General features: G+C 47.7%; 1 protein-coding gene and 1 non-coding gene across 3 annotated transcripts in view; one reads left to right on the top strand and one right to left on the bottom strand.

Moving 5' to 3' along the window:
* Window positions 1–444: 444 nt before the first annotated feature.
* PARP12 (poly(ADP-ribose) polymerase family member 12) overlaps window positions 445–13,531 on the top strand; it is a 39,339-nt gene continuing 26,252 nt past the window's right edge. For both annotated transcript variants that reach the window (XM_032483489.1, XM_032483488.1), the window contains exons 1-4: window positions 445–911; window positions 4,803–4,938; window positions 6,388–6,688; window positions 9,018–9,116. In XM_032483489.1, the coding sequence (XP_032339380.1) occupies window positions 583–911; window positions 4,803–4,938; window positions 6,388–6,688; window positions 9,018–9,116 (865 nt within the window). In that variant the 5' untranslated portion in view covers window positions 445–582. The remainder of the gene's footprint in view (window positions 912–4,802; window positions 4,939–6,387; window positions 6,689–9,017; window positions 9,117–13,531) is intronic.
* On the bottom strand, window positions 4,231–4,302 carry TRNAD-AUC. The gene has a single exon. It is a non-coding gene; the product is annotated as a tRNA-Asp (tRNA).

Genomic DNA, 13,531 nt, shown 5'->3' with positions numbered 1-13,531 from the left:
GTCCGTTTTGCAATTCGGAATGACTGTTTTCACCTGGGATGGGACCCACGCTCCTCGCCCCCAATTTCCGTGAGCATCCAGGAAGCGGAGTCCGGCTTCTGGGCCGTTTCCCCGCCGTTCGCAGGTGGGCGTCCCAGGCTGCTCCGCCCCAGCGCCGGGCGCAAAAGGTGCCGGTCCGCCGGCCGCGCTATTTCCAAACGCCCGGGACTCGGTGGTGGGGGCGGCGCCCCTCCCCCACCCCCCCTCGCGCGTGGTCCGGGCGAACGCGCTTCGAGAATCGCAAAGCGCGACCTGAAGGAAGCGGTGGCTCTTATTCTTTCATCGCTTTGAGGAACCCGGCAACGAATCCCTGAGAGGCCGAAGAAGGCCCTCCGAACTTCCGACGGGACGGCGTGGCGCGTACAGCCGAGGGCCGTGAGGCCGGAAGGCGCCGAGCCGGGCTCAGCTGCGGGCCCGGGGGCGTGGCAAGGCCTCCTGGGTTCTGTTTTCCCTGGGCCCGGGGGAGCTTTCAGTTTCGTTTCCAGCTGGCGTCTCTACCCGGCGGGAGCCGCCCGCACCCCTCCAGTCCCCGGCCCGACAGCCATGGCGCCCGCCGCCCTCCTCCGCGAGGTGACCCAGGTGCTGTGCGCGGCCGGGGGCTCCATGGAGCTGGAGGAGCTGCGGCGCCGCTTGCGGAGGGAAGTCGTCGCCGAGGTGCTGGATCGGCTGCTGAGGGAGCGCGGGCGCTTTGTGGTGGCGCGGCGGGCGGCCGAGGCCGGCGCGGCGGCCGTCGAGCGCGTGGTGCTGGCCGTCTCGCCGCTGCGCCTTTGCAGCGCCCATCAGGGCCCGAAGCCGGGTTGCGTGGGGCTCTGCGCGCAGCTGCATCTGTGCAAGTTCGTCTTCTACGGCAAGTGCAAGTTCCTGAGGGACGGGTAAGGCGCCGCGCCTGGAGCCCGACGGCGGGGGTGGGGTGGGGCGGGGGTGGGGAGCGGCGGGGGTGGGGCGGGGCGGGCGAGGGAGAGGGCGCCTTCACTCCCAGCCCGTTCTTGGCCCGTCTCAAAATCGGGGAGAGAGTGAGTTGGCTGTTACCTGGCTTCTCCTTCTTAATTCCCCTCAGCGAACATTTATTGAGCACCTACTGAATACCTGGCACTGTGCGCGGGACTCCTGCGGTCTCAGAGTGACTTAGAGCCCAGTACCGGGTGGGACACCCTGGGAGTGGTAGTGCTAGGGTGGGGGTGGGGGAGCCCTGGCCAGGGGAGCGGGGAGGGATCTTTAGAAGAAAAGGGGCTGCGTCTGGCTTCCTCTCAGAGCCCGACAACGCCGCGGTCTCCAGAGCTTGCTTTGAGCGCCCCACAGAGGAGCGCTTTCTCTGCCCGGCAGACAAGGAATCTTTTAAAACTTCTGTCAGTTCTTGTTCCGCTGTTTACAAGCTGTCTTTGGCTTCAGTTGGATTTGGAATAAAGTGAAAGCTCCCTACTGTGGCCCACAGTGTCTCTGGGGAACTGGTCCCTGCCGGCGCTCCATCCTGGGCCCCTCCCGGATGCCCTTCGGTTCCTGCAACACCCCCAGCCTTTGCTTATCTGGTGGCCTCTGTTTAATTTTCTCATCATGGCCCCCAACTCCCCCTAGTAAAATACAAACTATGGCGGCAGAGGCACCTCTGTCTTGGCCCTGGCTGGCCTCTTCTGGTCCTCAGTAATGTGCTCTGCACCTAGCAGGTGCTCAGTGAGATTTGTGGAATAGATTAATGAGGTTGATGGTAAAGAATTTAGATCTCACCCTGAAGGTGATGGGGTGTCAGTCAAATGGCAGGAGAGACCAGCTACCAGGTGTGTATTTTAGGAAGATACCTTAGTGGTGTGGGTACTGATTTAGAGGAAGATGTGATGGGGACCTGTTGGGAAGCTAGTCCAATTATCTGGAAGAATGAGTTTCTTCCTTTTCTGTTTTTCCTGCCTTAACACAGTAGACATTATTTCTTACTCACATCAGGTCTTGGAGTGAGGCTTAATAGTCAGCATAGGGTAGGGGCCTTGATCCATGCAGTCATTTAGGAACCCCGACTGGCAGACCTAAACTCTGCCTTCCTCAACCCATGGCTCTTAAGGCCGTCTGGGCATCAGGTTCCAAGGAGCAAGCAGGTGGAGAAGACAGACAGTAGAGGGCTGGTGGGAGGTTTTTAATGGGCTAGAACTGGGGGTGGTAGATATCTTTCTGTCCACATCTCCTGCACCACAAGATGTCTCATGACTGCCTAGATGCAAGGAGGGCTGGGAAATGTGGTCCCTGGGAAGCAGCTGCCCAGAAATACTTAGATTAGAATATTCCAAGGCCCAGACAAGACCTTAAGAGGAAGGGCTGTATGTGTGAGAAGTGTGAGAGAGATGGGGAGTAGGTGAAAGTTCAGTGACAGGATATGAGAGAGGTGATGACTCATTTTTCTTTGTTATTGTTGACTCAGAGATGGCTTCTTTCTTACTGTTGACAGAGAGCAGCAGAGGTTTTTGTTTTGAAGCATGCCCAGAGGGTAGCTCTCCAGGTCTGACGCTTGGGAGGACAGCTGGGGCCCCAGATGCTGGTTCCTGGGAGTTGTTGGGATATCTGTGCCATGGCTGCAGCACCAGGAGTGACTCTGATCCGAGGTGGAGGCTAAGGGTGGAACCCCGGGGCAGCTGGGCCTTCAGGGACTGGTGGAGAAGTGGCACCTGAGAGAGGAAGGAGGAGCAGCACCTGGAGAGGAAGGTGGACACAACAAATGGCGGGTGGAGAGATCTAACGATGGGGACAACTGGCAGATCTTGTTAATGTCCATTTTTGGTAAAATAAAGATGGCAGTCCTATTAGGCTAATTCTCAAAATTTGGGGTCAGCTTTTACTGGTCTTAAACTGGACATCTTGTATTTGTTGGCCTGGATGATTAGAGTTGTCTTGTTTTTTCCCCCTTCCTTGTGATTTACACAGGATAGCTTCTTGAACCTTCCTTCCATGTTTCTGGGCTGCATAAGGAAGAGTGGGTGTGGTCATGCTTTCCCTGTGAAGCTACTTGTCTTCCTCAACCACACAGTCAGCTGTCTCAGAAACAGATCATCATTGCTGCTTTTATTCATTGGCGACAGCTGGAAAGGGTCCCAGGTCCCTGATCCCATCCTGTGCTTAGGGGGCAGTGAGCAAGGTGGTCAAGAGTATGACCCTTAGGCAAGCCTGCCTTGTTTCAGCCTTGGCTCTCCTCGCTAGCTAAATTATCTTGGGCTAGTTATTTCTTATCTGAGCCTCAGGTCTCTTATCTGCAAAATGGGACAATATTACCCCATAGGCTTGTTGAGGACAGTATGAATTAACTTACAAGACATCTAGGCAATACCTAGTGTGCAGTAAGTACCCAACGAGTTTTAGTTGCCACCATCATCATCATTATAATTACCAAGCCCCTCTGCCTAGAATGTTCTGCCCTGCTCTTCTTGCCTGGTTCCTCAACCCTAAGTATTTAGCTCAGGCTTTATATCTTCCAGGCACCCTCCCTTGATAGCTTCCCCACTTCTGTCAGGCTCAGGTGCCCCTCTCTGTGCTGATGTATCCTGAGCACAGCTGATCTTGCACTTCCCACAACGTTTTAGAATCATCTATGTCTACATCTCCACTAGAGAGGAGGAGAGAGGTTGGATGACTCCAAGGTCTTTGGCCTGTGCAGTGGAAGAGGGAAGTTGCCCTTTACTGAGACAGGGGAGCCTATGGGATGTGCAGGTTTGGGGAAACAGATCAGTGGTTCAGTTTTCTTTTGAGATGGTTATCGTAAGCATGGCAGTGTCTGCTATTTACCTGACTTTTGTGGGTCCTTTTGACCTAGGTGATCGTTTGAAGGCTTATCTTTGGATTACTGGGGCATAGTGCCAGTGCTCGACTCACAATGAGTGTTCGAGAGGGACTTGGTGATCAAAAGAATCGGGGAGGGAAGCAGAAGAATGGGCTGGGCCTCAGTGGTGCGTGTGTGTGTGTGTGTGTGTGTGTGTGTGTACATGCCTGTTACCATATGCTGTCCACATTCATTCATTCAGCCAATGTTAAATGGCAGTAAGTGCCCAGTGACTGGCGTGCTGTGACTGTGGGGAATGGCCCTGTCCTCATCAAATACCTGCTGAGAGGTGCCTCCTAGACCTCGCAAGGCACCATCTCTTCCTTTGTAAATAAGCTTTTTCCTTTGTAAATAAGCGCTACATTTTTCCCTTCAAATGACTTTTTTTTTTTTTTTAATGGAGGTACTGGGGATTGAACCCAGGACCTTGTGCATGATAAGCACTCACTCTACCACTGTGCTATACCTGCTAACCCCAGCAGTATATTTTTTCATCACATAGACATGCTGGTTTTCTCTGGTGCTTCAAAACAATGTCAAGGACTATTCCTGAAAAATTATCTTAAAGACTGATGTTACCAGCTGTGTTAGTTTGCTTGGGCTGCCCTAACAGGGTACCATGGACTAGGTGGCTTAAACAACAGAAGCCTACTTTCTCACAATCCTGGAGGCTAGAAGTCTGAGGGCAGGGTGTCAGCAGGGTTGGTTTCTCCTGAGGCCTCTCTCCTTGGCTTGCAGATGGCCGTCTTCGCCCTGTGTCCTCACATGGTCTTCCCTCTGTGTCCTGATCCTTGTTTCTTCTAAGGACACCAGTCAGCTTGGATTAGTTTCCCCAGTGATCTTGTTTTAACTTAATCATCTTTTGAAAGACTCCAAATACAGTCACTTCTGAGGAACTGGAGGGTAGGACTTCAACATGAGGATTTGGGGGAGACATTTCAGCTGTGACACCAGTTCTGCTTCTTTGCAGGAAGGACTGTAGGAATGGTCACAACTTGATGTCCAGTCACAACATGAGCGTGCTGAAAACTCATGGTGTGGACCACCTCAGCTTCAGAGAGCTCTCTGTGCTCTTATTTCAGAACGACCCCTTGCTCTTGCCGGAGGTGAGTGCCAGGAGGAGGGTGGGTCTGTGTGTAAGTGATCGGGGAGAGGCCAAAAGGTTGAAAGACAGGAAAATATGGCAGAAGACAGGCCAAGGACCCCATTTTGACCTGTGGGATCTGCCTGGAAGGAGACCTGGACTGAGTTCCTGGCTCTGCTGATTTTTAGATCTGCAACCTTGGGTCAGCCTTGCCCCTTCTTGAAGCCTCCTTTCCTTCTATGTCAGTTGGACTGGTACCTTCTTTGCAGGGCTACTGTGAGTGTGGGGGACCCTGTTTGGCCAGTGGCTGCAGCAAATTGTTACCCAGAGCTGAGGGGATGGAGAGATTCTAGCCGCCCCTCCCCGTCTAGCAGGACTTGGAAAAATGCAGGTATCGCCGGACCCAGGAGGTCTGTGGGGACGTTTTCTAATTTGGGTTGATGTGACTTCTCATACTGCATTTCAGACATTAACCACTTGTTTTGAAGCTTGCTGCAGTGGTCATGTAGGAGTTGGAGTCCTCTGAGGAGCAGACACCAAGATGGGTTAGGAGTATGAGAGAGTTACTGAGGGGAGGAGAAAAGCTGGGTGAGCCTCCAGGTGTTGATGGTTTCTGACGTCTGTGGCAGGAGAGGGGGAAGGAAAGGGACTGGGTTGAAAGAGACCTGACTGAAGCTTCTGCCCAGCCTACGAGAGTTCTGAGCTAGAGTCACAGTTGGAGGTGTCCTAGGTCTGGATTCTTTAGCCTTCTGGTGCATTTTTACCTCTCGTTCAATGTAATGCCTGTGAATTGAGTGGGTAGGCCCTTGGTGGTCTCTGGCTTGGTTCCCATCTGTAGGAATGTGGAAGGTAGAAGACCAGGAATAGTTGATTCAAGTCCCAGGTTTACCAGCAGCCCAGTTCAGCAGACAATGTATATGCCAGATGAGGTAGATAGGTGTGTGACCTAGGGCAAGCCCCTTAAGCTCTCTGAGTCTCAGTCTGTGCTTGAGAAATTGCTGTATTTGGCCTTTTTGAAGATGCTTTAAACCCTCAGAACCTCTTTGGCCCTGAATTGGAGAAAAAAGAGTTGGGAGAGACTGGGAAAGGGACAGTCGGCGAGTCAGTGGGGGAAGGGTGTGGGCAAAGTTGAGGGTTGTTTGGTTGCTACTCGGTGAGTCACGTTAAAATGTCTTACGTGAAGGGAGCTTCTCTGATCAGTTGGAAGTTCTTTGGATTTTCCTGGTGGAGGGGCTTGTCCTGAGAAGTCTGCTGCCCACCCACATCCCATTTAGCCAAGGGCATGTGCTAGCGTCTGTCCATCTACTGCTGTGAGAGATGGTCTCATAGCTGTGTGGTCCATGTGAAGGACGGAATCACAGCCTTGGCTAGGTCTCCAGAGGAACCTCTTCTAACCAGTAGCCTCGTCAGTAAGGGGGTGGTGTTGTGTGAGGTCTGTAAGCTACTGTCTTTTTTCCTTCTGTGTTAACAGATCTGCCTTCATTACAACAAAGGAGATGGACCCTACGGCTCTTGTTCCTTTAGAAAGCAATGTATCAAACTCCACGTCTGCCAGTATTTTTCACAGGGTGATTGCAAGTTTGGCACTGGCTGTAAGAGATGCCATGATTTCTCTCATTCTGAGAATCTGGAAAAACTGGAGAAACTGGGCATGAGGTCAGAGCTGGTGAGCCGGCTGCCTTCCATTTACAGAAATGCTCATGACATCAAGAATAAGGGCTCTGCCTCCATCAGAGTACCACCTCCTCCCTCTAGACCACAGGGGACTGCCGGTAAGGCTCTGAGCTGGGGCTCCTGGATGCCAGCTGGCCACTGAATGGAATGTGTATGACTTCGGGCAGCAAGTCTGTGCTGCTTTGAAAATGCAGTCTGTGATCCCTTCCTAGCTAGTGGGGTTTGTGAGCATGAGTTGAGTTGAAATCACAGTTGTGAACAAGCAAGACGTTTTGAACAAATGCCAAGACATTGATGTTGACAGTGGGTGAATTCCCTCTGGGCCTGATCTGCACAGAGACGGAAGATGCTGCTTCTGCCATCTTTGTTTTCTGGTGAGGAACCCCAAAGTTAAGAGTGCTGTGCTGTACAACTCTAGGGCCATCCTTTGCACGGCATTCTGGTTTTTTTTTTGGTTTTTTTTTAGTGAGTGAATGAAGCATATTTTAATTTCAGCTGGCTTCTTGACATGAATAAATGGAATTTTTTTCATCACTGTAATTTTATTTGTTCACTGCTTCTGTCTAGATGACACTTGGGCTGTAGGCACTCAGACGTTTGTTGAATGAATGAACCTGCCAGGATACTTTTTTTTTTCCCTTGAGTGATATCAGGCTTAGGGACAGGCAAATGGGAGAAATTTGAGCAGAGATTGTTTATTTAATAAGCATTTCTTGAGTCCCTGATGTGTGGGAAATGAATACCGTGGTCCCTCAGGGAGGATACAACACCTTGATGTCCTTTGGATTTCACAGTATCTGCTGTTGGCCGGCCATTCTGATGATCCATTTTTTTTTAAAAGCTTAACAAAATTTTTTTTGTAATGCTTTTTTTTTTTTTTTTTGCAGAGGGGGGGAATTAGGTTTGTTTGTTTGTTTGTTTGTTTGTTTACTTTAACGGAGGTACTGGGGATTGAAGCCAGACCTCATGCATGCTAAGCATGTGCTCTACCACTGAGCTGTACCCACCCCCTTGATACATGTTTTCATTCAACAAATTGGAGTCCTTGCCACTTGCTGGCCACTGCCCAGGCCCTCAGGTGACTGAGACATGGCTCTCCCGACTTGTTAGCTGTAGTGATAATCCAGAATTTTTAAGAGCCCACTTTCTAAAACATCAGATGACCAGCAAACAAACTTATCATTCTAATTTATTTATTTTATTTTTTGGTGGGGAGGGAGGTAATTAGGTTTATTTATTTAGTTAGTTATTTTTAGAGGAGCTACTGGGGATCGAACCCAGGACCTCCTGCATGCTAAGCATGCACTCTACCATTTGAGCTATACCTTCCCCCAAACTTATCATTCTAATCTTACCTGATTTTTATATTTGAAAATTGTCCTTGCCATATGTTTTTTCTTTATGTTAGTTTTCGGTTAATTTCTTTCAACAGTAGGAAGCCTAGAAGTCAACAGGTTTTGCTTTCAGTAGATCTTCTAAGAGTGTTAGTTGGATTATGGCCTTGTTAGAAAGGTAGGGGGAGGATCCCTGCTCCTGCGGAGAAAGGGAGGGGACCTGTAAGGCCCCTCGGGTGTGGGTTTTGAGGCCTAGCATGTAGATGTCTAAGGGGCCTATAAAATGGAAAGGGAAGGTTAATAACAAAATGACAGGTGACCAAATAGGGAGGTTTGCTAATGAGTTTTATATGCTTTTACAGTGAAGGTTGAGGCTGGCCTAAATGTAACTATTAGGTAAGAGCGCATTGGAGTACTTCTAGTAAAGATAAACTGAAAGCACTTTGATGCCCTTATTATATTAAAATTCTTATTGTTTACCAAAGTTAGGTTTCATTTTGTGTAGTAGGCTTTCCACTTATTGTTATTTTTTTCTTGGTATTAGTACCCAGTTCTAACAGTTCATTGACAAGTGTTTGCTGTTGGAATCAAATCTAGTTTAAAAATGCAGCTTTCACTTGCTCTCTGGGGTCATCACAGCCATAGATACAGAAGGAATCTTAAACTGCCTCAGTGTGTGCGTTAGTATTAAAAAAAGGGTCCTGGGTTCCACTGCTGGAGGGTCCTGATTAAGTCAGTCTGAGGTAGAGCCGGGGACTTCTGTTTTTAAACAGGTCTCCTAGTGAATGGGCTGCACAGCCAGAGCTGAGAAAACACTCCCCCTCAGGACCCCAACCATGATGTCCCGGTTTTGGCAGGCAGCTATGTGGCCTTGGGCTCCCTGGTTCCTCCCTAAAAAGCAGAGGGCCCACCTGTATGTCTGAGGGTGCTTTCATCCAGAACGTTATAAGATCTTGCGAGGTTGCCTTGCTCACTTTTGCCTCGAGCAGAGGGATGAATGAATTCTTTTCTCTCCTTTGTGCCTTCAACTACTACAGCCCCATATCAGAAGCTTTGATGGAACCTGATACATCTTTGTGGTGCTTCTTTGTAGAAAGAAGAGACACAGGTTCTGTGTCCCCAAACGCTACTAATCAAGAGGAGAGTGATCAGATCTGCTTGTACCATATCTGGAAAAGCTGTAGCTTTCAAGGTAATTCGGGGGAAACCCTTCATCCACTTGCAGGTGGGATAACTGCTTCTGGTTTCCAGAGCTCTGCTCTGAGGCCACCCCTCGAGGTCCTCTCTTCCGTCCAGAGAGGTTGGGGCTTCTTGTGAACTGGTGAACTGGGTGATTTTGTTGGGGAACTGAGGGTGGTAGGAATTGCTTGAGTTTCTAAAAATCAGACTGTAGATGAGTTTTGGGGAACATGAACTGTTTGGTTCATGCAGCACATGAGGGTCAAGTGTTACTCCTTGGTCAGCTTAGCATGAGGTCACAGACCTACAGGGACACACAGATGTCAGTATAGTGTGAGCAAAGATAAGTGTCCCTCCTAGAGAGTGGTTGTAGTGTTAGATGTCTTAGAACCTAGGAACGCCCTCCCCAAGGAGAAGACACCTGAATTTGCTCTTGGAGAATGAGTGTTTAAGTTGAGGGTTTCCCTCCACACTCCCTCTTTTATCAGAAGAAGCAAATCTTGCATGTAAATGTGTGACTGTATTTTCACTAAACCTTTGTTTTCTTCTTACTGCTGTCTTTGACTGAAGAAAGCCCTTATTGGGCTTTGACTGAAGAAAGTCAGAGTTGGTGACAACTCTTAAAATCAACCACCAAAACTTCTTGTTTCGTTTTCAGTTTTTAAAAACTCTCCAAGCAGATCATGAATACTTTCACTTTGTGAAAGAGTCAAAAAAGAGTCAAATAATACAGAGTAAAGTCTGAAGTCCTCCTTCAGCCTTTCCAAAGGTAAACAACGTGATGTGTGGTTGTATTTGTTTTACATATTTTTCAACAGATGGGAACATGTTATACTCATTCTTTGACCTGCTTCTTTTACTTTATGGTGTGTTGCAGAGATTTTTTCCACATTAGTACCTACTAACGGATTTTAAAAACAACTGTGTAGTATTTGCTTAGAGTGATATTTCCATTGAGCATTTGAGTACACATTTGCATTTCCCTAGATAGATTCCTGGAAATTGAATACTAGGTCAAAAAATATGTGCTCTATATACATATTTATGTGTATGTTTGTAAAATCAGCATTATTAGATATAATTTATACACAATAAAATGCACCTATTTTAAGTGTACCCTTTGAGTTTTGGTAAATACGTATGTCTGTGTAACTATCATTGTAATCGAGATACAGAACAGTTCTCTCATTCCAAAAATCTCCCTTATGCACCTATACAGTTGATTCTCACCCCCTCCAGTTTCCTGACCCAAGACAATCCCTGATCTACCTTTTGTTGATGTAGACTAGTTCCTTTTTCTAGAATTTTCTACAGCATGTGGTCTCCTTATTGTCCTTTCTGACTTGGTCATGCCATAATTTGTTCCTTTTAATTGCTGGGTAGTGTTCCGTTGCATTGATTAACTACAATTTGTTTATCCATTTATATGTTGATGAACATTTGTGTTGTTTCCTGTTTTTGGCTTTTACAAACAAAGCCTCTCTAATAAATATTCATGTACAAGTTTTCATGTGGATATATGTTTTCACTTCTCTTGGGTAAATACCTAGAAGTGGAATGTCTGATCATATGGTAAATGTTTGTTTAACATTATAAGAGACTGCCAAACTGTCTTCCAAAGTGGACATATTTCACCTTCCCACCAGCAGCATGTGAATTCTGGTTGCTCTGCATCCTTGGTGACACTTGGTATTATCAGTCTTTTCAATTTTAGCCATCCTAGTAAATGAGTAGTGATATCTCATTGTGGCTTTCACTTGCATTTCCCTTTTTAACTGTTATTTTCCTGTGCTTATTAGCCATTTGTATATCTATTATGAAATATCTGTTTAAATCTTGCCTATTTTACAGGCAAATAACAGCTTTAAGATATTAAGTATATTTCACATAGTGTACAATTCATTTAATAGTTTTAATAGAGTCACAGAGTTGTGCAGCCATCGTCACAGTCAATATTAGAACATTTTCATCACCCCAAAGAAACCCCATACACATTAGCAGTCACTAACCATTCTCCCCTCCCCCCAGCTCCTGGCAACAACCGATTTACATTATGTCTCTTCGGGTTTGCCTGGATATTTCATATAAACGGAATCCTACAACGTGTGGTCTTTTGTGACTCTTTTGCCCATTTTTTTCTTGAGTTGTTTGATTGCTCATCATTGAGTTGTAATAGTTCTGAGTATTCTTTATTCACGCTTTTGTCAGATACAGGCATTGAAAATATTTTCCCCCAGTCTGTGTCTTTCATGTTTGTTTTCTTTACAATATCTTTGGACGAATAGAGTAGAAGTTTAGTACTGATGTCCATTTTAATATATTTTTTAATGGTTTGTGGTTTTTTGTGTCCTAAAATTCTTTGCCTATTCCAGGCCCACAAAAATGTTTCTCCCATGGTTTTTTCCCTAGAAGTTTTAGAGATTTAGCCTTTATGTTTAGGTCTAGTTGTTACACTTGCTCTGTTTTCTCTAATAATTATTTTCTTAGGGGTTGATTCTTCTGTGTGAGTTAGCGGCCTGTGTTACTTTTCCTCGTGTGTTGGGTGACTCTTGCTTGTCTACTCATGTTGACACTCAAATCCCTGTGCCTGCTGGTGGCGGTGATTCTGATTCCAGTCTTAATGGGGAAGAGGCGGTACGTCTTGTGTAGGTATGTATGTGTGTGTGTGTCTGGGGGTGGGGGCCGCTAGTGTTTGTTCTAAGATCGGGGTGGGGTCTTCAGTGGCTCTTCTCTCCAGCCCTTGTAGCCACACTCACATGTCCCGTGGGACAAAGAGCGAGCAAGGCCCTGAGGGGACACCTCATGGTTCTCGGTATTGTCTGGGTGTCTTTCTTACTCCTCTTACATCTGACTCTGAGTTGTGAAGCCCAGATCTTTCCCACTTCTGGGGTGGCTTTCTTCTGCGTATTTCGTATGTGTTTTTCTCTCTGTCTCTGTTGGTTTGATTCTCACTGCTTCATCTTTTTAGGAATCCTTCAGTTATTCTGGTCTTTTGATGGTACTTCTGTGTTCCAGTGCTTTTGGACTTACACTTCTCTGTGGTCTGTCATTTCAAGGGAAGTAGGGAGAAAAGGGGATGTGGGTACTTGGCCAAATTGATTTGGTTTCTGTGAGTCACCTTCTAGAGAGCCTAGACTCTGGAATTCCACAGTGAGGTGGCGAGCATTGGAAGGAGGGAAGGAAACTGAGGAAGGGGACAGGAGGACCAGGAAAGATGTGGCAGAGAAGGGGCTTCAAGCCTCCATCGTTGAGCTGGGACTCCACTTTCACCAGCCCCGTGGCTGTGGGAGCCTGTCTGGCATCCTTCTCCTCCGGGCACCTTCTGACTTGTGAGCAGTGTGGGCCCCACGCTCAGGTCGGAGTCAGAGCTGGAAGCCCCAGGCCTGCCGCCTGATGACAGTGCCTTCCCTTGGCCCTTATGCCCTTCCCGAGGAGGTGTTGGCTTGGAGAGGGCTGGATGTGCGCCTTCCCTGACAGGTGCCTTCCTGAGGGGAGAGCCTCTGTTCAGGTTGTCCAGGACTCACCTGTGCCAGACTGTATAGACGAGTGACTGAACACTCCTCCCTGACCATTTCCCTTAGTGCCCTTTGGTGGGAAACAGGAAATCTTACTTGGTTGTGACCTCTGGGCCACAGCTGTGGCCTTTTTTATCCATCCAGGTGGAGCCCTTGGTTATCACTTTATTGTCCACACCCATGGTCAGGGGTCTAAGAGGTCCCTTTGCCTGGTGTGAGCTGTCTGTGCCCTAACTCTGGACAAGGCAGGACATCCTAAGTCCCCAATGTGGCTGTTGCCAGCCTTGTTGAACTCAGAGGAGCTTCCCTTGGTCGGGGTCTCTCCTCTTGTTCCCTAAGTCCTCTGTTTTGTGCTCTCCTGCCCCGTCAGCCTGGCCACAGCCCTGGTCTTTGACAAATCCAGGCGGCCTCCCCACTTACTCTCTGATCCTCCCCACTACCCTGTACCCTGGCAGAGTCTCTGGGAAAGAAGTGACATCAAGACTTGGCCTGAAAGAGTGCAGAAGATCTTAGAAACTTTAAATTTTTTTCAGGTGTCAAATTAGCCAAGCTTCATTGTTACTATTTTGAAAAATGAATTAAAAGTGTACAAAAGACAATAGGAAATGCCTCCCTCACACCCCTTTTTCCCAGCACCCAGGTTCCCTCCAGAAGCAATCATTACTACTAGTTCCCTGAATATCCTTCCATAAAGATTTTACGCAAGCACAGGTGTATATGTCTAGTCTCTTTCTTTTCTCACAGGTGCACTACGCACACTGTTTTTTCTTCTCTTAACTAGATGTTTAATTTTTTGGACTATGTAATATAGTTTTGTGATTGAAAATTCAAAACAGAAATCTTTCCTTATAACTTTATGCCCAGACACCCGGTTCCCCCTGCAAGGAATAATAGTGTGCGTGTGTGTGTATTT

The sequence above is a fragment of the Camelus ferus genome, chromosome 7 (genome assembly GCF_009834535.1).
Source record: "Camelus ferus isolate YT-003-E chromosome 7, BCGSAC_Cfer_1.0, whole genome shotgun sequence".
NCBI lineage: Eukaryota > Metazoa > Chordata > Mammalia > Artiodactyla > Camelidae > Camelus > Camelus ferus.
Note: the sequence above shows the minus strand (reverse complement) of the source record. Positions and strands in the feature narration are given on the sequence as shown.